Source organism: Malus sylvestris, chromosome 11 (genome assembly GCF_916048215.2).
Source record: "Malus sylvestris chromosome 11, drMalSylv7.2, whole genome shotgun sequence".
NCBI lineage: Eukaryota > Viridiplantae > Streptophyta > Magnoliopsida > Rosales > Rosaceae > Malus > Malus sylvestris.
Genome location: NC_062270.1, coordinates 10,370,860 through 10,394,153, shown reverse-complemented (window position 1 = coordinate 10,394,153; position 23,294 = coordinate 10,370,860). Strand labels below are relative to the sequence as shown.

At 38.0% G+C, this 23,294-nt stretch overlaps 3 protein-coding genes across 3 annotated transcripts; 2 read left to right on the top strand and 1 right to left on the bottom strand.

Moving 5' to 3' along the window:
* Positions 1-1,287: 1,287 nt before the first annotated feature.
* Positions 1,288-4,332, top strand: LOC126590613 (uncharacterized). Its single transcript, XM_050256083.1, has 3 exons — positions 1,288-1,387; positions 2,606-3,138; positions 3,906-4,332. The coding sequence occupies exons 2-3, from the start codon at positions 2,859-2,861 to the stop codon at positions 4,088-4,090; spliced, it is 465 nt and encodes a 154-aa protein (XP_050112040.1). The 5' UTR covers positions 1,288-1,387; positions 2,606-2,858; the 3' UTR covers positions 4,091-4,332.
* LOC126590611 (uncharacterized) lies at positions 4,242-6,875 on the bottom strand. Its single transcript, XM_050256079.1, has 3 exons — positions 5,701-6,875; positions 4,836-5,378; positions 4,242-4,640 (listed from the first exon to the last, which is right to left on the bottom strand). The coding sequence occupies exons 1-3, from the start codon at positions 6,631-6,633 to the stop codon at positions 4,539-4,541; spliced, it is 1,578 nt and encodes a 525-aa protein (XP_050112036.1). The 5' UTR covers positions 6,634-6,875; the 3' UTR covers positions 4,242-4,538.
* A 3,030-nt stretch (positions 6,876-9,905) lies between these two features.
* LOC126589593 (phototropin-1) lies at positions 9,906-22,019 on the top strand. The gene is made up of 24 exons (XM_050254942.1): positions 9,906-10,156; positions 12,980-13,745; positions 14,939-15,121; positions 16,030-16,121; positions 16,760-17,039; positions 17,138-17,345; positions 17,443-17,513; positions 17,660-17,766; positions 18,066-18,115; positions 18,225-18,329; positions 18,445-18,504; positions 18,585-18,674; positions 19,055-19,131; positions 19,345-19,429; positions 19,563-19,643; positions 19,835-19,938; positions 20,095-20,144; positions 20,249-20,355; positions 20,448-20,570; positions 20,674-20,725; positions 20,952-21,064; positions 21,363-21,503; positions 21,596-21,703; positions 21,795-22,019. The coding sequence occupies exons 2-23, from the start codon at positions 12,982-12,984 to the stop codon at positions 21,698-21,700; spliced, it is 3,048 nt and encodes a 1,015-aa protein (XP_050110899.1). The 5' UTR covers positions 9,906-10,156; positions 12,980-12,981; the 3' UTR covers positions 21,701-21,703; positions 21,795-22,019.
* Positions 22,020-23,294: the final 1,275 nt, after the last annotated feature.

Here is a 23,294-nt window from a genome sequence, read left to right as displayed (position 1 = left end):
AGGCTCGGTGGCTACAACCCTTCAACATACCAGTGAGTGGGCTTTTGGTTTTCCATATATACCTATATACTTGAGATTTTTCGCAAAAAATAAATTTGAATGATTATACGTTTTGAAATGTCATGCAAAGTATCTGCCTATTTTTATTTATGCATTAGTAGTTGCATATATTTATGATTGGTGCTGCGGACGCACAAGTAAGTGTCAGGTAAGTTCATAAATTAAATATATGAGATTGCTTTAGTTATGGGAGATATGATGTGATGCATTGAGAGCTCATAAACCTCTACCCCAGTGTTAGTGCTCCCGCCCAGAGTTAAGGCACAGTCATTCACGTGATGTTCACCTCTCACACCATATGCTCACCTTGGATCCAAGTTAGGTGCACATGCTTGTCGTACAAACCATTACAGGTGGTTCCGACTCGTAGGTGACCCGCGATCATTCGTATGGTCTTCACGTGATCGTAGCACCAAAGCATGTTTATTTTACACCTAGTCTTGTCGTACAAACCACTTTAGGTGGTTCCAACTCGTGTGCAGGATTTGATATGATTAAGATTGGTTATGAGCTATAGACTCAGCCGTGCAGGTCACGTTAGGTGGATCCAGCTGATATGATATATGGCATTGATATATTTTAACTGGATTACTTATGGCATTTCATTGAGATACTTTGGCATGGTATATTTCTATGGATTTTCATCCTGAGCATGATTTCTGATATAGCATATATTATTTTTGTGGGAAATTATACAGGTTTTACGGCGAGGGGTTAGCGCTTTTGATAAATGAAATGAATTTGAAAAGCTTTGTTTTGGCCCACTCACACTTTCTGTTTTGTGCCCCTTCAGGTTTTAGGTTGAAGTGCTTTGGTGGCTCACGGGGATTTCGACGGTGGTTATGACAGAACATTACAAATGTAGGATCACATTTGGGTGTTGTATAATTAGTATTTGTCCAGTCGGACTGCACTTAAGCTATTTATGCTATGATTGTGTATTTCACACTTAATCTCGCACTAGCACCTTATTTTAACTAGTACTTTTAGTAGTACGGTTTTTATTCATTCGCATTTCCTTATCTCTATTGCTTCCGCACTGTGCACATAACTACGTCACCCTCACGTGACGGCCAGCATGCCTAGGTCTAGATCGGGGTGTGTCAGGAAGGATGGTAGAAAGAGGTGAGTTGGGTTCTGCCAACCCCAAGTCGGAGCAAGAAGCGGGGACTAGAAGGGTTTCGTTTTTTCTGAAAACAGAGGGAGGAAAGGTACAGGAAAAACCGCGTGAGAAGAAGAGTGATTCTTTTTGGAAGTCATCAAATCTATCAACAATGTTCATTTTTCTCATCGAGTTATAATTGGTTACAAGTTCTAGTCGTGGAAGGTATGATTCTGTGTTTAGGAGTGTGTCTATAGTCTATACGAAACTCATCTAAGGATTACGTTTAGTATTTAAAAAGCGATTTATAGCAAACATGGTCATAAGTGCTTTCGGTGTTCTAAAAGCACTTTATGGCCTTAAGTCACTATTTTCCAACTTAGCCATCTTCAACACAATCAAATAAGAACTCCCATCACTACTTTTGAAGACTCATTAGGGACTTAAAGGGAATCTTTCTATTCCTAAAAGAATATTGCCTCCAATGTGAGAGTCCTTAGACCATAAATCTAAGGTTTTTACGTTTTTAGGTGCAATTTTTTGTATGTGTTAAAAATTTCGAATTAATTAAAAACTACGTTGTCATAATTTTTTTTTTGTGAACATTTAGACAAACAAAAATTTAAATTCTGACACCAAACTTTTTTCTTCACAATAACGTAACTAAAATGGCTCCATTATGGGATTATGTCATGATCAATTATTTCTTTTCTTAAGCATGACATAGAGCAACATCTTCTTCAATTGAGTAATTCCACATTTGGTTAGAGCCTGACTTGAACCCTCCATTAAGGGATAAAATAAATCAGGAAACTAAGCAAAACGAATTATATAAAATGAGAGAATTGAGTATAAGTTATGAAGTTGCAGTAAATTTTGCAATAATAAAACAAAGAGAGAGGGCAACATGTGTGCAAGGGGCCTACAACTGACGATGCGAGAAAGTTATGCTTTGCAACTTTCACGTGGCGGGCTCAAAATTTTTATACACATTTCGGAGCCCTTTACTATAATGTCTTGTCTCATACACTTTGGAAAGCTTGTACCTCCTAAATTAGGCTTGTACGGTTGTAGGGACTAGATATGGAGAGCACCACTGTCCGGCGGAGAAAGAGTCATCTGATTTGAGAAGAAATACATTTAAGCGCTTAGCTTGTCGATTGAACGTATTTATGAGTTTTCATAAATAATTGTTATTCGCCTGACTTGGCTCGGCCTGATGCAGCTCTACTTTATGTTGATTGGATTATTCTTGCTTGTTCTTCGATTTTGATTTTTTAGTTGAGGTTAGCTCAAGTGGTGAAGGAAGGTGATATACAGATTAGAATTTTGACAAAATCCAAATTTGAATCCCTCCAATATACAATAAGATAAAGTTAGTACTAACCCGTTCTCACAATAAGGTTCAACTCTTTAACAAACTTAAAATTTCATTTGACGCAGAACAAGAAATAGTGGGAAAGGGCAAAGAATTTGGGTGTCCATTCTATATTGGGCCTATGGCCCAATTGCCCCATAACAAAGAAAATAAAACTCCTAGAAGTCGCCGACCTATCCAACTCACGTGCAACGCACGTGATGAAGACTTCGTTCCCGCCCAAAGTCGTTGAGAATCCTCAGTCCCAAGAAACCCAAATCGCGATCCTCAGAAATTCAGAGTCCCACAAATTCTCGGTCACAATTTTCACAACCCAAAATGCAGCAGAGATTTTGGTCGCCTTACTCCTCTCGAGTACCCGAAGATCAAGCTTTTGCGACTGTCGGCGGCGGCGCAGCTTCGCAGCAGCAGCAGCCACAGCTGAAGCACCACCACAACAGCACTCCAAGAGCCAGCGCGGATGAACTCCCCGTCTACGACCCGCGATCCGGCGCTGGAAAGAAAGAGGATTCTTCAAGGTCGGTGGAGAAGTGCGTCCATGCCATTCCGGTGATCGTGTTCTTCTGCCTCTTCGTGCTCTGGTGGTTCTCCGTCTCAGGTATTGCAAATTTCGACGCGAAATTTGGGTTTCTTGGTTTTATCTGCTTGATTTCTTTGATGGGATCCTTATTAATTCTGTTTCTGAAGATAAATTTCTGTAGTTCTGTTTGGAGAAAATTTGTTTCTTGGTTGGAGAAAATTGGGTGATTGCTAATTGCCTTGATTCTTTGGGGAATTGGTCCTTTCTGTATATGAATTATGAGTTTTTTGCTATACATGTGATTTCTGTTCAGAATCAGGCACTGTCAAAAATTTCGATCTCTTCGGGTTCTCTGCTTGATTTCTTTGATGGGTTTATGTTATTGTTTCTTGATAAATGCTTATTTGATGTCTACTTCATAATTCATTCTGTTTGTGAAAACAAGTTACCATTTGGGGAAAAGGGTATTTTCTTGCTCCGAACTTCATTTCTTGGGAGGAAAACTTGAGAAATTGCGTTGATTCTTTTGAAATCGCTACTTCTGTATATGACTATGGGGTGGTTGTTCTGGCTTGCAGATTTGGACAAAGTTTCAATCTCTTGGTTTTAATTGGTTTTGCTTGTTTCGATTTCTTGTTCATTACGTTTGTGAAGATAAATTACCATTTGGGGAAATGGGGTATCGTTCATTTGCTCTAAACTGGTTTATCGGGAAAGAAAATTGAGTTATTTCTTTGATTCTTCAAGAAAATGATACCTCTGAATATGATCATGTGGTTGTTTGTGTAAGTGAGAGGAATTTAATTTTTTCTGATCAACCATCTGTTGCCTTTGTTCGAAAACAGTAAAAGTGGTGAACATCGACGGAAGAATTACATCTGTAGTCGAAACTGAGATACCGCTCCTTCTCAACGAGACTCGAATTGATATTGCAATCCTGGCAGCCGTGGCCATGTCACCAGTAGCCACAGTTCCTCAGAATCTCACGGTCAACAATGCAACTGAAGTTCCAAGTGGTGGGCGAAACTGAAAGATAACCAATTTTCTTTCACCACAGTAAAACAGCTTTACGAATCTATTTTTGTCAATCTTGTAAACAACTTAGAACTGCGATTCATGCGAAGCTAGGAGAAGACGTTCATAGATGTATCTACTTGATACGCTGAATGCACCGGCAAGGAACTTGTCGTAGTTAGACTTTACAGAGATAACAACGGTGAATAGTGTACTCGGTTCAAATTTACATAAAAAATAAGAGCAATGAATTTCCAATTCGTAGCTGTCTGATTTCACCATTGATGATATTTTATGAACTTTCTATTGAAGCTAAATTTAACAAGGGACCTTTTCGTATTCTATTCCCATCAAAACTTGCCATTTGATTTTATTCCTATAACCCTCTAAACTCTCAGACCGCGGGAAACAGAACCAGATACAAAAATAGATCAAGGAGAGATGTTCCCTATTCCTACAAGCCTCTACAACTCACTAACCTCACCTACTCTGCAGTTGTCGATCGATAAGTACATGGTCGAGTTCTTCTGCGATGGAAGAATTCTACAACAATCTCTCCTCGGTGACTGCAAAAGGAAGTTTCTTTCAGTTAGAAACGGAATTATGAACGAAATATATGAGGATAGTATTAGGATCAATGTGAATGCAGTAAAACCAGTAACCCTAATTCATAATTTTGATTGATACATGCTTTTATGTGTTGTAAAAGAAACGATGCGTTCGAGTTACGAGTCAAATTTCATGTGCTGGAAAAATCATACCTTTTCCCAACGAAGAGGATCCGGCCTTTTTAAGACTACGATGGAATCAACTACTTCTGGTGACGCCATTTTCCATCGGCAGTGAGGAATGGGAGATTTGTGACGGGTGTAGTAGCCAATAATTTTCTTTCCACCTTGATCATACCGCGTTGAGCTCAAGTAAAAAATGAAGGGTTTCTGACATGGGTGCTTGGGCACAGGCCTAGTGTTGAATGCATATGCTGTGTAATCAGCTCTTCTATACCAATTCAGAAAGGTTCTTGAGGGCGTCTCTAGTTCTCTTGGAGACATGATTCCCCTAATGATTTGAACTACATAGCCCCATGAAACAGAGATGGACCAGTATCGATCTTTATCGTAGCAGATTGATTGCTGCATTATACTAGCCGAGTCGAGCTTGACGGATTGGAATAGATGATGAAGCGCTTTCCCTCGAGTCATGTGCGGGAAAACTGGTTCAACTACATCAAGGTGGTGAAGTGACACCATAGGAGTCACAGGATGTGCACTCAGAAGGCCTAGTAGGTCTCCATACACATCGTACTGCACAAGCACAAGAAACAGAGTTCATAGTTTGTATTTGCAAGTTATTTCAACAATTCTTGCATACCAAGAAATGTAAAATGACATCTGAAACTCCATCACATTCAATTTCATTGATGAAAAATCCACGAAAAATGAAGCCAGAAAATGGCTGATGCAAAGTACTAGAATCACAAAATTCTGGTCACCAAATGAAGTAGCAGATGACACAGAAAATGGCTGATCCAAAGTTTTCGGATTCAAGCAATGCTCAGAGAAAAAGGAAAAAACACAGATCAGTTGCCAATTTTCAAACATTTTTCATGTTTTGTTTCCCTCTTACCTGATGAAATCCAGTTTCCTTGGTCAGTGGCACGCCTAGTTCAGCCATACAAGCCTGCATTCGATCATCACTGCCATATAATGCGGGATAGCGCTGAATGCACCGGTCCTGCATCTTTTCCAATTCCACTGCCAAAGGGTAACTTATAGCAAAACCTCCTCCACCATACGCCATAGAATACGAGAAAAATATGTTCTGAATATGACTCTCCGACGAGCTTCCCACGTAATAAAATTGCGTGTGGTCATACTTTTTGAGAATCCTCACCACATTTTCCACGATGAAAACCGTGTCATCATCCCCCATCACAAACCATCTCACATCTTTCACTCCAAGCCTCAATGTCTCCGAAACCACCCTTGAAATCCTCAATGCAGATCGCCGCCCCTGACGATTCGTGTACTTAAATCCGCTTGTGTCTCCTGAAATCCGAATCTCGGGTAGCCCCTCACTTCTTCTAGTCCTTACCCTTTTGTCCAACCAAACTACCCCTCTAGTCTCGTTAGGCCTCCACCAAACTTTGATGTATTCCTTCCTCTTCTGCCACAAATTTGAGGAAGCAGCTATCCCGAACATAATGTGTTTAAGCTCCGTGTCGTATCCCCGAGGCTTTTGATAAAGTGCAGCCACTTGTGGGGATTCTTCGTCGCCTTCTTTGTGGTCCTCCCCGAGTTTTAGATCAGCCGAAGTAGTGGCATTGGAGATGGATTCCAGGTGCCGTTCGGTGGAGGGATCTACAGCGGTGGTTGGACAATCTTGGCGGTCGTAGAGAAGGCGGTTGGAGTAGTAGATGACATAGAGAACAGAAACGGTGAGGAGAACCCAAGTGAGGGTGGCTCTGAAGCCTATCATTGGAGGAGCCACTAGTGCAGGTGACGATTTCTTTTCGGAGTCTTGGAGTTTGTGGTTGCTGTTGGTGCTGCTACCTCCCATTTCTGTTGAGTTTGGTTTCAAGAAAGGAGGTGGCAGAAAGATGGTTTCCTTTCAAAATTGTTCGGATCAGAGAGAGAGAGAGAGAGAGAGAGAGAGAGAGGAGAGGGAGGGGGATGTGTGTTGTGTCCTAAAGTTTGTTATGGAATGAACGAAGTTGACTGCGAGGAAGTTGGAAGTTTATTGACCTTTCTGCCAAAATGACACATATTGATCATGTCTAAATTGCTAGGAGAAGGAAAAATTGTATGGTTTGTGGGAGAGCAGGCAGTTTTTATGAGAAATATTTTTGCACACCAACCTCTTTCTCATGAAGATTTTGGTCTTACGATTTGTAACCGAAATGAAAAACATTGGTCATATGATTAGCAAAATTTGGGTGGGCATGGCAAGTTGAGTGACAAAAGTTGTCATGTGTTATAAGTATTTTGTGTTTTAATAACTCAAATTTTGTAACTTGTGAACTGAATTGGACCTACCACTTGGTGTGCTAGGTGAAAATGGCACTCTCCACTCCAGTCTTCTTCAATAGAATTGTAGGATTCAGGTCCTCTCCAAATCCGTGCCTCCAGAGACTGAGGACCAAGTCATATATTGTGGCAATATAAATCGAGAAGGTTCCATTTTGCATGTTACTAGTATAGGTAAAGTAATTGATAGATGATCATGGTCCACCTTGAGCCCACAAGAACTCAGAAATCTCTTTTCTTTGCCTTTTGGACTCTTTGTTCTTTTGGTTATGAAGCAATCTGGAGCCCCCCAAACTCACCTCAAGTCCTTGAGCTATCACTGTGCCAAAATGTTGAAAAAAGCCCTTTTTTTTTATTTTAGTTTGGGCCATCACCCAACAATCCCATATAATGACGTGAAAGTGACAGAGATAAAAGAAATAGCTGAGACTTTTTTTTTGGTGTATCCACTATCTAGTGTTTTTTATATTTTAACCGTTAAATCTTTATTCAAAAATTCAAAATTCTTTCAGACTTTGTGAAAAGATCCCTCTCATTGGATTATCATGACCTCTACGTTCCCACTTTTCAAAAAGCGATCAGGAAGAAGAATTCAAAAAGTGATAAGGCTGCAAGAAAACACCTAAGAAGGAAGTTCCGTGAAAGACATAAAATACAAGATACTCCGGAGCACCTAAATTTTTTTGAAGCTGTAATCCCAGTGTGACATCAGACAACCCAAGTTAGTTCGTAGCTGTGTAACTTCCCTTTACAACGTTATAGCAACACATGGTGGTGTGACTCCCGTGCTCTCTCTCTCTCTCTCTCTCTCTCTCTCTTTCTGAGGCAGTCACAATCGTTGGGAGGGACCGGAAGAGGATCCTCTCCTGGCCTCAGGATCCTCCTGACTAGCCCATCTAGACCGTTCAAATTTAATCCAACGGTTGTAATTATTATAATTTTTAAAAGATTTACTGTTTGGAATCTTTGAATCAAATTTAAATGGTCCAGATAAGTTGCTTAGAAGAATCGCTATTCTGAGCTCAGGAGAGGATTCTCTTCCGGGAGGGACCATATTCTGGGGGTGGTTCTATCTGCCAGAGAGACTAGAGGTTGGGGCCTACCAAGGAAAGGGGCTGCACTTGAGCATGAGGGGAGGTTGTGTCGTCGGATGTGACCCCTTCAGGCCGTGAACGGATAAGATGTCTCTGTGTGAAAAGTTTGTTCACGTGGTTCTAGGACCTACCACATGTGTGAGTACCACATAATTAAAGGTGAGTATCATATATGTCACTGGAAAAAGCAGAAATCTCACCCCAACTTAAATTTGATATTAAGTTAACAAAAACTGAGGCTTATTTTTAGTTCCGTTTATTAGAATTCGATTTTAATTTTATTTTACTTTCTGTAATTCAAAGATCATTATTTTACTTATTGAAATTCAAAATTCATTTCATTTTATTCCTTTGTCCTTTGGCATTTAATTTTGATTCAATTTTACTTTCTGAAACTTGAAAATCGTCTCTATAAAACTCAAAATTCGCTTCACATTGCCTTAGATCTATTAATTTTTTATGTAGGTTTGATTTGAGTGCACTATGCTAATCAATTTATTTATTTTTCATCTTTTTCATCTCTTCAAAATAGAGTTTAGCATAACTAAAAATAAGCCAAAAATCGATAACTTAAAAGTTTGTGCTTTTTGAAGAGAAATATATGCAGCTAGCCACTTCTTGTTCGTATCTGCCAACGTTTGTAACTCACGATTTGGCAATGGATTTCAAACCAAAAACATCTCTCTCTATTCCCCAAGAATCAAGTTCTATATATAACATTTACCACAAATTCTAGTTTCTAATTTATAATTAGCCTAGTCTACACACACTGCTTATTTTTCCTACTGTTGATACCTTGCCTCATGACTTGGAACTCCAAGGTTAGTAAAAACGGTGAGTAGTGAGGGCAATATTTTTCAGTCGCCCTCGTGAAAACCTGCCACCAGTATCGATAACAAAACCCTAGCGATGATCAACTTGTGTATTGAAGCAAAACTCAATTCCTTATACTCCATAGCATCGAATTATATCACAAATTGTAACATAAATGTTAGCATTCATCTCCCTCTGCTAATATCGATTGTGTTAAAAACCAAAACACACAATACCCTGTAGGATAGGGTAAGACTTGTACAGTTTCCTTCAAGTTCCTTATGCTTTGGTATAACCACAGCACTTACACTGATTTTTTTCCTTAAGAATTTCACTGTCAATTTTTTTATTTTTATTTCAACCCATCCAATATATAGTAACGCATACTTGAGGAACTAATTTGATCAAGTAGGTTCTCTCTCCGCCAATTGAGGGAGGGAAAGGGGAAAGAAAAAAAAAGAAGAGAATCCTGCTATTTTGAACAAACTCTTCCATGTTCCATTGTTCCATTAGCATGAGCAAATTTGGTAACTTCGACAAACCTAGGTAAATGCTTTTTAGCCCTCCCAACATTGCCATGTGCATGTGTACTCCTCTTACATCAGAGTTCTTACCCATGACCACTCCACCTCAGGACAAAATATTATGCTTCTATAGTTTATCTTACCAATTTCGGAAAGTTTATCCCAAAACCCAGGTAAACTTTTAAAGCCACAAGCAGTTTGATACCCCCAAAAAGGATAAATCTTTGTCCTAATTAAAAGAAAAAAAATAATGCTGACAAATTCACAAACCTAATCATAACATTCAAGAAAGTTTCACCGCCACGAGTTGTTTGTGTACACACACACACACATATATATATATATATATCTAGATTGTGTACATATATATGTATATATATCTAGGTATATGGTCTTCATCATTTCTCTCTTTTCCAGTGCAAAATTATAGAAATCTTACTTTCTATCTAGTACGACAGAAAAACACAAGAAGCATTGCTGATCGAGCTATACGGGTCGGATGAAGGGCTCCTAGATCTACTACTGCTTCTGTGCCTGTGCCTGCCTTTGTTGTTTTAGCTGCTGCCAACCAATTTCCAGTCTGTAAAGAAAGATACCAGAAGCTCAATCATATATTGGGGGCAAGGTAAGAAAGATATTAATAATGGAAGCACAAAATAAATTAATACTGTTTGTAATTTTGATCTCAATCATATCATGGAGCATGTGTAGTTTTTCTTGCCTAATCCTCCGTTGCGCTCTCTATAGTGTCTTTAAGAAAAATACATAGAGTGTGGGATTGGTATAACAAGATGTGGAAGAGGGCATGTGAGTATTTGGTATGGAGGGATGGGAGGCCAAACCTTTTGTTTTCTCACAATCATGTTATCTTTCTTGTTTTTCTCTCTCAATCTTTTAATTTGCCCACTAAAAACTGCTCCCTCACCCATATTGTGCTATCTTCTCTTCTCTCTCTCACCAATTATTTTCTTGAAACAAAAGCCATAAAAATGAGCTTCTTGAATTTGCTAAGAATTGAAACTCATTTATTTCCCAATTGCCTTGTTTAGCAGTACACAAGTTCAGCTGATCAGGTACTTCTTCTGTATATGCAAAATCTTTGAATGTTCTCTCTCTCTCTCTCTCTCTCTCTCTCTCTCTCTCTCTCTCTCTCTCTCTCCTCTTAATATAGCCAACCATTCCAGCTACTGAGCTACCAGTCTTGTGTGGCTGAATAAAATTTTTCTACAACACTCTATTGGTTAATGGGTTTTTAGGAAGATGCATGATGACAGAAAATTGAACTACTTAAACAAACTTTTTGGGTCCACTGATTCTTGCAGTTTTGAAAGTTCAAATTCAACTATACATCCAGCTTGGTAAATTTGAGTTCAATATGCATGATCAGTTGATCACTTCCTACTTCTATGTGATCCTTAAATATTACTCTAATTGCAAGATTTTGAATGACATTTTTGTCTTTTGAGTTTACGTAGAAGCCAAATGAAATGCCAAACTTAGAGTTAGAACACCTCCAACAGACTAGTTAAACTCACTTTTAATTAAGTCATTTTCAGTCAATGAGCTCAAAGGCACTTCTCCAAGAAACTAGCTAGCTATCCACGAATCAAATTTAATCATGTGAATAGTATAGCTACCTTTGCTGGAGATGCTCTCACGACATGTTTATTTGAACTCTAATAATTCCTACTTCATCAATTCATTCACCTTAGGTTATAACAACCGTATGTATGATTCTCCTCTCCAACTATGCTTTTGGTCAATTTGTTGCCTAAGTTATTGCTTTCTATATCATTAATGTTGCATATTTTTCAACTAATGACCTTACATAAATTGATTAATTATTGTAATATGACCATGCATTTCTACTGTGAATTATATAAATCACAATCGATCGTGGGAAAGAAATGGGAGCAAGGATGTTGCTGTAGTGTCCTTTTTAATTAAATAGCACACCCACCTAGTTCCCACCCTGACCTCTTGTTCAAAGTACCATATAAGCCGGTATAGCACAAAGAATTGCAGTTGAAACATGAGGTGCTCATCACTCCACTCAGGAGCTTTTCAAAGTTTCAATGAGGACTAAAACCCTATACCTAACACATGTTTAGTTGGATATATGCATGATTATGTCAAGATTTATCAGCTGAATTAGTGGCTTTTTATTAATTCGATCGAGGTTGTCTGAACTTAACTGCTTGCGCATGAAACCTAAGACAATCCTTTTTATTTACTTTCAAAATTTGTGTCATGAGTTCACATCAATCCAAAAGTTTACACATCACCGTCCATGTCCCTCTAGTCTGAAATTTGGCCAGTCCCCAACTCTCACAGCCCCACAAGAGCTATGGTCAGTGTAGGCATTGGGTGCAAGGAAAACAACATGATTAACATTGCATTAGTCCACATCTTGTTCCTATCACTTATGTCGCGACATGGCTCATTCTCTTTCACTCCTATTTTTGTAATATCTTCAATAATATCTTCCAAAGTGTTGTGAACTAAGTCCAGCTTGCAATGTGGTGTCCTTGTTTCGAACCATTTATCTTTTTCTTTTTCCCGTTTTATGCATTACTTTTTCTGTAGTATTCTATGTCTATTAATTTAGTCTAACGACAATCAATTTTCACTTTATTAAAAAAAATTACCTGTTCAGATTTAGAAGGCAGTTCTGGAATAAAGGGGAGCTGCACTATAAATAATTATCACGAATCAGGCATAATAAAACAAACTAAATAAAGTCAAAATTTATCCTTAGCAAGTATATAATTAATGACCTTTTAAAAAAGAGCCTTTATCTAAAGGATTTTTTTTTTTTTAAATAGGACTAGTTGTGGGGCTCATTTATACATCGAACCTCAACGATTTCAACCACTTATTTTTTGAGTCTTTATTCATAGATAATTTTTGCAAAAAATCCATTTAATCTGAAATCATTTACTTGCTGATTTTCATGATAAAATTTGAATGTTTCTTAGAAAATAATGTTCGTCAATTATATGAACTCAATTAGATGCCTAAAACATTTTCGATTTTTTGCTAATATTTTGTAAGGATGATCTATAAAATGCAAACTAAAAAATAGACGATTCGGATCATAAAAATCTAATGCGGAGTGAGTCATACATACACATGGTGCTTCCAGTGGACGTTGAAATTAGCATGATTCTAACAAAATTGCTACACAATTTTTGAGTTCCCCAACATTTTTTACATAAATATTTCTCAAAATAAAATGTAATAGTGAACAAATAGAAGGTTAAATTATGAAACCACGTATTGTTGCAGCGTAAAGTGGTCCTCAATTTTGTTATATTCTTCTGCAAATATCAACGAGAACATTTTCCCGGTGACGCATGATTTTTTTATTTTTATTTTTTAGATTGTATAATATAATAAGGCTTCATATTTTAATTTTTAATTATCTGGTCACAAAATATCCATGCAGAGATGGAAGACGAACAGTTCTCAGACACAACGGCACCCGCCCTCATCCCGCCATTCCCAAGAGACTCCCGCGGCTCTCTCGAAGTCTTCAACCCCTCCACCTTCTCCACCGCCGCCAAACCAACAAAAACTACAACCGGTTCACCAGCCTTCCGCTCCCAGCAGACGTGGCAGAGCTGGACAGACCCACTTGCCACCACCCCGGAACCCGACCCATTACCCAACCTCGCCTCCAAGTCCACCCGCACCGCCGACATCACAACCTCATGGATGGCCCTCAAGGACGTCGCCCACCACTCCCCAACCCCATCTCCGCTGTCCAATATTCAGCAGACAATCTCCTCCTCCTCTGTCGATGCAAACGACAAGCCGTCCGACGACGCCGCGCAGAGGGCTGCCGAGTGGGGTCTGGTGCTGAAGACGGACGAGGAGACCGGGAAGCCGCAGGGAGTCGGCGTCCGGACCTCGGGCGGACCCGAAGACTCGACTTCCAAACCGAGTCTTGGCGGAGGAACTGAGGCCTCGAGAAGGAACTCGAACAACTCGACTCGGAGCTCCGGCGAGTTGTCGTCGGACGACGTGTTCGGCGGAGGGAAAGAGAGAGGGATTCCAAGAGTTTCGAATGACTTGAAAGACGCGCTGTCGACGTTTCAGCAGACGTTCGTCGTTTCGGACGCCACCAAACCCGATTACCCGATTCTTTACGCCAGCGCCGGGTTCTTTAAAATGACCGGGTACACCTCCAAGGAGGTCATCGGCAGGAACTGGTAATTATTTAACTTTTTTACTCTTTACCGTTTTATTAATTTTATTAACATACCCCTCATTCAGTTACCCCTCTCATCATTTCACCATATAATCTATTTTATTTTACATTGCCATCTAAAGATCAATTTTTAGAATTCAGTCAAGTTAGTGACCATTAAGTCATTTATACAATTATATTGCATGCATCAAATAAGTAGACCGTTATGATAATAAGTAGCATTTTCATAAGAAACCGACAATTTTTTCTTTATATATCTATACAAATTTTAATAGAACACTCTTCGTTAACTAAAAATTAAGACAAATACTATTAATAGAACATTTTTTTTCAACTAAAAATCAAGAAAATGCTATTGTACCCTTTCATGCATACTTGAAAAAAAAATTCATGCGCATTAAAGTATTTTCACACAAAACAAATTATGCTATATTTCTTATTCTATCACCCACATATTATCAAAGCATATCTCTAATTTAAAAAAAATAAAAATAAAAATAAAAACCTTAAATCCCAAGTTCTCTCTTTCCCTTTCTCTTGAATTTTTTTTAAGTGCGTTGAGAATACGGTCCGGTACACCAAGTGTCTTAGTACAAGTGGTTAGAAGTTATTTTTTGAAATATCCAACAACTTGTATTAAGACACTTGGTGTATTGGATCGTGTTCCTGCAACACTGAAAAGTTTCTCTTCTCTCTTTCACATATCTCTCCAACTTCCCTCTTTTCCATGTATATTTTTCTTCTTTTTAAATCTTTTATATTTACACATACATAGTGTGTGGACTTCATATAGTATAACTGAATGGTCTATAAATTGAATACATTTTTCCATAGATAATATTTAGATAATGATATAAAAAAAATGGAAAACTAATAAAAAGGGTTTGAAAACTTTGAATTTTAATGATAAGGACAAAATAAAGGGTAAAGTGAATAGTACCAGAATTGACTTTTTAGTGTAAAAATGTAGTTTTTCGTTAAAGTGAACAGTACCGGATGTTTTTCGTTCAAGTTCCCTAAAAAAAATGAATGGTCCTAATTATACATTTGGAGAAAGAGTTGAAGGGTGATATCCTTAATTTTATTTTCAACTTTTTGCTATATTTATGGTAACGGTAATAACGGTTTGAAGTGTGATGAGGGTGGTTTTGACAATTTCGGGGTTTTGTTGGGGTTTCCTGTTTTTTTTTGCAGCCGGTTTTTGCAGGGGGCGGGTACGGACCCGCAAGATGTTGCACAGATAAGGGAGGCTTTGCAAGGGAACAAGAGTTACTGTGGGAGGTTGCTGAATTATAAGAAAGATGGGACCCCTTTTTGGAATTTACTCACTATTGCTCCCATCAAGGACGAGAGTGGGAAGGTTCTCAAATTCATTGGGTATTTTTCTTTCTTTCTTTCTTCATGTTGAATACTTTTTCGTATTGAAAGTGTGAGTTGTCATACTATCAGTCTCATAATATTTATGGGTTAGATTCACCGACGCACAGAGTTGTCATACTATCAGTCTCATAACATATCATGTCGCCTGATGTTATGAATTATATAACATTTTAGATTGTTTGATGTGACAAATTTCTTGTATGTAATCATATGTATGTGTCGGGTATAGAAGATTTTTCAATGTGTCTGAAACACAAGTACATACGACATATGTTACTATACAAGTGAAGGGATACTTGAAAAAAAAAAAAAACTTTTCTTTGGATAATGATATAAGGTGCACCATCCGATGTTCTAGGCATAATGAAAAATCTCTCAGGTAGTACAAATATGCTCGAGCGCATCATGGACTGTCTAGTAACGTGGGTATAGACACACATGTAAAGGTCCAATAATTGTTCTACTTTTTCTCCAACTGGGGCTGCCTTGCTCCTCTCTAGTCTCTATAATCTTACTAGATTCAATTAGCCTGTATAGGACATGATTGTGATGGAGTGTCGTGTGTGTGTGGACCTTCCTGTCATAGACCACATGTGCACCGTGTATTGTATTCAATTGTGAGGCTCTCGTGTCTATCTCTCTTCTCATGTTACACATCACGTGAGAAAAAAAAACAAACACAATACAGGGTTCAGTAACTAGTAAGCTATTTCCCATGCATGCATGCATGCACTTGCCGACATGATACTTGATGGGTGGGGAGGGAGATGGATGGACATGGCCTAGAGAGACAAGAATGTTGGGGATATGGACATTTTAGCAACTATATATAAGCATTGCATGGGAATGCATGCGATGCTAATTATCCATGCATGCTTTTGTTTACTACTTTCGTGACGTGGCAGAATGCAAGTGGAAGTGAGCAAGCATACAGAGGGGTCCAAGGATAAGATGCTGCGTCCTAATGGATTGCCCGAATCCTTGATTCGATATGATGGTATATATTCTAATTATTTCTCTAATTCAATTGTTTTTTTTTTCCAGATTTTTTGTTTGGTGATATGATTGAACTAGTACCAGCCATGAACTACAAAGATTTCATAGCTCAACAAGTGACTAACAAAAAATCATAAGTTCGAGTAAAAAGAATTTGCTCAATAAACCAAAACGAAAATCGAAGGTGTTTGTTTTGACATAAGGAATTTGAAGACTAACGAAAAATCGACATGGTGAGAGTGATACAGAAAAGTTGCTTCCCAGAGTTTTGAAATCACTGATACTACTTAGAAAATACCTTTTCTTTCCAATTAAAATGTAGTACTAGCTAGCTAGAGACAGATTGCGAAATCTGCATATGAAAGCATCTGTCATTGTTTTCGAGTTCTTATGGAAGATGAACACTCAGTGACATATCTAAAATTTATATGCTTTCTCTAAAACCAAAAGTTTGCTAGTATTGTTATGCAACCAGTCAAATTTGTACTAAACTGTCATCAAACTCTAGCTTTTTTTTTTCCGAGTATGAAGTACTACCGGCGTTTTTGAGATAGCGACTCGAAGACTAAAACTGAAACATGCAAATGATTGTCACATTGTCTTAGGTTTTGAGCTAACTGATAATTGGATTTGTTGCAGCTCGTCAGAAAGAGATGGCTTCAAACTCAGTATCTGAACTGGTACAGGCAGTGAAAAGACCAAGATCACTTAGCGAATCAGCAAATCGTCCCTTCTTTAGAAAGTCAGAAGGTGGCAGGGCAGAGGAGAGAACAGATCAGCCTCCAGCTAGGAGAAACTCTGAGAGTGTTGGTGTACCTAGGCGAAACTCACGCGGGGATCATCCAAAAATCTCAATGCAGCGTATCAACGAGTTGCCTGAAAAGAAACCCAAAAAAACTAGCCGGCTTTCTTTCATGGGGTATAATTTCATCTATTCATATGAATATAACTACTGAAAAATGTTAAGGCATGCATAGACTTAATACTTTCCTCTACGATTTTACTTCACAACTTTAGGAGGATTAGGAAAAGCCAAACTATTGAGGAAAGCTTTGACACCGGAGTCCCTGAGGATAGCTATGAGAGTGACGAGGAGAGACCGGACAGTCTTGACGACAAAGTAAGACAGAAGGAAATGAGGAAGGGTATTGATCTTGCTACAACACTCGAACGTATTGAGAAAAACTTTGTCATTACTGATCCAAGGCTGCCTGATAATCCCATTGTAAGTTTCACTCAAACTTTGTCATTAAATTTTCACAATCGAGGTTTAACTAACGCAAGATTTAAGCATGTGATATTTATGAGCGTTTGCATTTCAGATATTTGCGTCCGACAGTTTCTTAGAGCTTACAGAGTACAGCCGCGAAGAAATATTGGGAAGAAATTGCAGGTGTACTTCAATATAAATAAACTGGTTTTGTTGTCTGGCGAGTTGCTTTAAGAAGCTCAATGATCCTCATTCGGGATCTGATCATCCCAAAATGTTCGGAACTTAGAAGAGGGTTCTAATTTGTTTTGTTGTTTGGATGTCCTTAGGTTCCTGCAAGGACCTGAAACTGATCCGGAAACCGTGAAGAAAATAAGAGATGCAATCAACAACCAGACTGAAGTTACCGTACAGCTCATCAATTATTCGAAAAGCGGTATGTTTCCTTTTTCCATTTTAAGCAAGGCACATCAATTAAGTACAATTAACAAATAATAAGGAAAATAAGTTTATACTTGAGCTCCAATTCAAATTCTCACTCTAACAACACCGATACTGTCCTCACTTGGCCACCTGCTCAATCCGTCAGGTGTGGGGTTTTATTGCAAAATGTCTCGCTGTTAGTTAGAGTGGGGTAATTCTATTTAAAAGGCTTGTTCTCAAGCCTACTGACCGATGTGGGACAAAGGAATTCTAACACCATAATTAACTAAAATCCGTTTGCACTCGATCCAGGTAAAAAGTTCTGGAATGTATTTCATCTGCAGCCTATGCGTGATCAAAAGGTATGATCTACACAGATATTGAACGAAAACAATGCAACTACAGTTACCTGCAATAGAAAAGACTCTGGAACTGAATGACATATGATATTTTACTTGTTTCGGTAAACAGGGGGAGGTGCAGTATTTTATTGGGGTGCAACTAGATGGCAGTGAGCATATTGAGCCTCTTAAGAACGCTATTCCTGAAGATACCGTAAAAGAGAGCGAAAAACTGGTCTCAACTTTCTTCACACTTTTTTTTTTTTTTTTTTTTTCTATTCCTGTATTCTGCTCTTGAATTTCTGTTCAGAATTAAGCTTATTTATACAGTATTCGATTTCTACTTTTAGATCAGAGAAACTGCAGAAAATGTCGATGAGGCAGCGAGAGAACTTCCTGATGCCAATTTGGTAATGTCTTGATTTAAATCCTCGTCATCTTAAATTTTTTTATATGTTTACGAATTTGACAGCATCCTTTTCTACTGCAGAAACCAGAAGATCTATGGATGAACCATTCGAAGGTTGTTCACCCAAAGCCTCATAGAAAATATACCCCCTCTTGGGTAGCTATCCAAAAGGTATTGATCATCATTCAGTTACGCATGGTTTATGGATTTCGTGTAGTGGGAAAAGAAAACCTCTCTCGATTTTCAGAATTCAGGATTTATTTTAAGAACCTTGAGTTGCAAGCAACTAAAATTGAGCGAAGTAATGCTTCTTCTCAGAGACGTGGTTTATGTGAATGTACTTTAGCCCTTTTATTATCCACTAAAATTTAGAGTAGAAGCTCAAACTTTGGCAATTTCTTTTTTGTTTTACGGGTTAGCATTCATTTTTGTGGTATAGAAAATCACTTACATTTTGTGGATTTATGTATGCACTATCTTCTATTGATTTTCTTGAATATCTTCACCCTTTATATTACGGTAGATTGCTGAAGGAACCCTTGATTCTGCAGATTCTAGACAGTGGAGAGCCGATCGGATTGAAACATTTTAGGCCTATAAAACCCTTGGGATCTGGTGATACTGGCAAGTTAGTATTTTCTATCTTCGCATTTTTACCTCCGGTTTTCACTATTAATATAATGAACTTGAGGAATGTTAATTACTTGGTGGCTCTGATCGAAATCCATTGAATAAAACTATAGATCTTTAGTATACATTTGTTTTACTTGTCGATATTTAGGAGAAGTCTTTTAGTTGCAAACTCATACGAATCATTCAACATTGTATGTTCTTATGTCAGTGTGCATTTGGTTGAACTGAGTGGAACCGGTCACTACTTCGCCATGAAGGCTATGGATAAGGGTGTCATGCTCAATCGCAACAAGGTACTGAAATCCATGATTTTATGTGTCTTGATTACCTTGCTTTACGATTTATTTGGAGTCAAGTTTTTAGGAACGTTATGGTACCGCCACTTCCATATCTCTTTACAGGACTCCTGTCGTTCCTTTCTTGCAGGTGCACAGAGCTTGCGCAGAGAGAGAGATCCTCGACATATTGGATCACCCTTTTCTTCCTGCATTGTATGCTTCATTTCAGGTTAGCAAGAATGGATGATTTCTCTCTGCAGAACTCATCTTTTTGTTTCTTTCACACTCTTGCTTTTGCCTCATTCATTTTGCCACAAGGCAACACCTGACTTCAGATTAAAACTATCATTTATATATGTTAGACGTTGCTTACTTACATATGGATTTCTTTTCAAACTTCAACATCTATAAATTTTGCAGACCAAAACACATGTTTGCCTCATTACTGATTACTACCCGGGTGGAGAACTCTTCGTGCTTTTGGACAGACAACCGACGAAGGTTCTTAAGGAGGATTCTGCGAGGTAAATCACGAGAAATGATAATGATGCAATAGGCCACAGACAATTGCAGTTGAATATTTCAGTATTTCTAGTCAAATAATATTCAAATTTGATTGCGATCAAAGGTTTTACCGAATTGTAAACAAACGACTGAATGCTGTTTTGTGTGAACTGTAGATTTTACGTTGCAGAGGTAGTTGTTGCACTGGAGTATCTTCACTGTCAGGGTAAGTTGTGTGCATCATTCACATGTCTTTCTCTGTGTTGCAATGATGTTTGTCCTTCCCAGTATCTTCAAGTTATTGTATTGAGCCTTCTGTTGTTTTCACAGGGATAATATACAGGGATTTGAAGCCAGAAAATGTTTTACTTCAGAGCAATGGGCATGTGTCCCTGACAGATTTTGATCTATCGTGTTTAACATCTTGCAAACCACAGGTATCCAACCACATCTTACAAACCATATCTTACTTGGGAACTAAAAGAAAAAGTCCTTTTTGTTCTGAAGTAATAATTATGTTTCCTTTCAGCTTCTACTTCCAAGCATCAAAGAAAAGAAAAAACAACGCAAATCTCAACAAAATATGATCTTCATGGCTGAACCAATGAGAGCATCAAATTCCTTCGTTGGAACTGAAGAGTACATAGCTCCGGTGTGACACTTAGAACACGCTCTTTTTTATTCTTTTCTTCCAAGATATGTCAAACTTCAGGACTCTTCATATATACTGCTTTGTGTTCCCACTACCTTTGCAGGAAATCATAACTGGAGCAGGTCATACCAGTGCAGTGGACTGGTGGGCTCTTGGTACGTAATTTATTCAATTTCGTATTTCAATTATTTTTCCGGCTTTTAGTATGTCATCTCTGCATGAGAATGATAAGAAACTATCTTCATCGCCTCATGATGGGAGTGTCTTACCTCTTCAAGTGATGCAGTAGCATTTACTTTAGCACAAACATATGCATGACTGAAATTAAATCATTCATCTACCATCTGCCACCTCTACTGATCAAATGCATCTATTTTTCAGGTATTCTTCTGTATGAAATGCTCTATGGATATACACCATTCAGGGGGAAAACAAGGCAAAGGACGTTCGCCAATATTCTTCACAAGGATCTTAAATTTCCAGGAAGTATATCGGTAAGATTTACTGTTTGCGTGTATAGATACACATACCTATATGAAATGTGTGTATTCTTGCACCTATAATTCTGTAGGTTCACATGTCTCACAATGCGTTTATGATCGCTTGTTTGATGTGCTTTGGTGGAGGCATTAGGATCTGTAGTGAGAGCATTATGCAGACGAACATATACATTTTTCTTCATTAACAAACTGCAACTCTGAGTTCCAAATATAATATGCATGAAGTTAGAAATTACGAAGTGAAAATGTTCCTCCCTGGTTTGGATGCTAATGGAGTTGTGTCCTGATGCAGGCAAGTCTCCAAGCAAAGCAGTTAATGTATCGGTTGTTGCACCGTGATCCCAAAAACAGATTGGGCTCACAGGAAGGAGCAGATGAAATTAAGCGCCATCCGTTCTTCAAGGGAATCAACTGGGCTCTTGTTCGCTGCATGGTAACACCAAAGGGCTTACAAATTGCATTGCCTGAAGCATTAAAATTTAGAAAGTTCAAGGAGTTCATACTGAAAAGTTTTTAAATTTGCAGAACCCTCCTCAACTCGATGCTCCCCTCTTTGCAAAAACTGAAGCCGAAAGGGGAGCAGATGCTGTAGATCCTGAGATGCAAGATTTACAAACAAACATATTCTAAGAGGTATATATAATATATCTTCTCCACCCGGTTTCGAAGAATTCTGAATGTTGCTAGCATTATTGGTAGATTAACACTTTGCTTTCTTGGTCAGGAATTTTCTGGTGCACGTTTTGAGTACTTAAACTGTATCTCATTCGGGAAATTGCGAAGAAAAGCTCATCGTTTCGTTCAAACATTCCGGTGTAGATGATAGAACTTTAAGGTTTTTAATAATTGTTCGTCCGATGTCTGCAAAGTGTGATGTTTCTGTAATCTATGTTGGTTTGTACTCCAAAAATTTGAAATTTAATTAATTAATTTAACCTGTTTTTCTGTCTGTCTTTATTACTCCATTGCCTTTTAGCCTTCTCCATTGGAGATGGTCTAAATGCTCTTCGGCTTGAATGATTTTTTTTAAGGGTGATCTTCTAAAGAAGATAAAAAAACTCAACGGTTTTGGTTATAAAATTCATATGATGCACATATGCATTATTCAAAAGAAGTGAATATATTCATTCTCCCATAAAAAAACGCAAGTATCATCCTGGGTAAACCTAGACATCTTGCAAATCGAGCTCTAATAGTACCACATAGGAAAAAGGTGAGAACCTAATTAACTTATAAGATGTCAGAGAATAAACGAATAACGTATATTAAACTGACTAATCATGCCGACTACTTACAAACTCAGACATGACTCATGAAAAATGCGAGAATCAAGCTGAGTTTGTCTAGTATAGACCGGCTCAGAACATGAATAGAGATCCACAACCATTATATCCTTAATTACTAGACCATGTATGTCGATTAATGTTATGAGCCGGTTGATTCAGCAATTTTCAAGTCAAGTTTTAGCTGAAATGTCACATCATGTCCTTGTCCTTTCACTTTGGCAAGTCTTTTGTCATGTGGTGAGTCCACAAAATTATTGGGGGCGTACATAATTTCTACGATTCTTCGAATGGATGATGAGTGTCAAGAATATTACAAAATGCCAAGTTGTGATGTGAGAGTGTACAGCCCTGCCGGCATTCGCTTGTGGAAGTGACAACTCATCCTCCGCAAAATTTAAACGCACATGGTTTGTTTAAAACTCAAAATTTAAGCAAACTTTTTGACCAATTCACTCGAAATGACAACAGAATGGCTTTGCATACTTGATGCCAAGCCCTAATTTTTTAACCAAACTGAAACCACCGTGAGTGTTAAAAACAAGAAAGCCATAACAAATTATTAAAAAAACTCCATACGAACTTTTTTTTTCTTTCTATAATCAGAATCGTTTAGTTTTTTAATCTCATCCGAAGTTTATTCCTACGGTATAATATTTGTGTTTTACCTAACTGAATAATACTTGCATTTTTTCAATGGGAGAATGCACATATTCTACCTTTTGCAATAAGTGTATTTTCATCATATAAACTCTATAGTCAATATCGTTCGGTTTTTTTAATCTCGTTTGAAGATCATCATACGGAAAAATTATTTGATTTAGAAATCTTTTAGTCAACCAAATGTATCAAATAAATAGACGGTTCATTATGAATATATTACTAGGTATTCACATCGTCAATTTGTTTCATACATTTTGATGACTAAACAAACTCCATTC

What these genes read in the sequence shown, in the direction of transcription:
- LOC126590613 (XM_050256083.1), top strand. Translation starts at nt 2,859, where the DNA reads ATGCAGCAGAGATTTTGGTCGCCTTACTCCTCTCGAGTACCCGAAGAT. An exon ending in CTGGTGGTTCTCCGTCTCAG is followed by an intron (nt 3,139 to 3,905) that starts GTATTGCAAATT and finishes GTTCGAAAACAG; the next exon opens with TAAAAGTGGTGAACATCGAC.
- LOC126590611 (XM_050256079.1), bottom strand. Translation starts at nt 6,633, where the DNA reads ATGGGAGGTAGCAGCACCAACAGCAACCACAAACTCCAAGACTCCGAA. An exon ending in AGGAAACTGGATTTCATCAG is followed by an intron (nt 5,379 to 5,700) that starts GTAAGAGGGAAA and finishes GTGCTTGTGCAG; the next exon opens with TACGATGTGTATGGAGACCT. An exon ending in ATCCTCTTCGTTGGGAAAAG is followed by an intron (nt 4,641 to 4,835) that starts GTATGATTTTTC and finishes TTCCTTTTGCAG; the next exon opens with TCACCGAGGAGAGATTGTTG.
- LOC126589593 (XM_050254942.1), top strand. Translation starts at nt 12,982, where the DNA reads ATGGAAGACGAACAGTTCTCAGACACAACGGCACCCGCCCTCATCCCG. An exon ending in ATCCTTGATTCGATATGATG is followed by an intron (nt 16,122 to 16,759) that starts GTATATATTCTA and finishes GATTTGTTGCAG; the next exon opens with CTCGTCAGAAAGAGATGGCT. An exon ending in TCATGCTCAATCGCAACAAG is followed by an intron (nt 19,430 to 19,562) that starts GTACTGAAATCC and finishes CCTTTCTTGCAG; the next exon opens with GTGCACAGAGCTTGCGCAGA.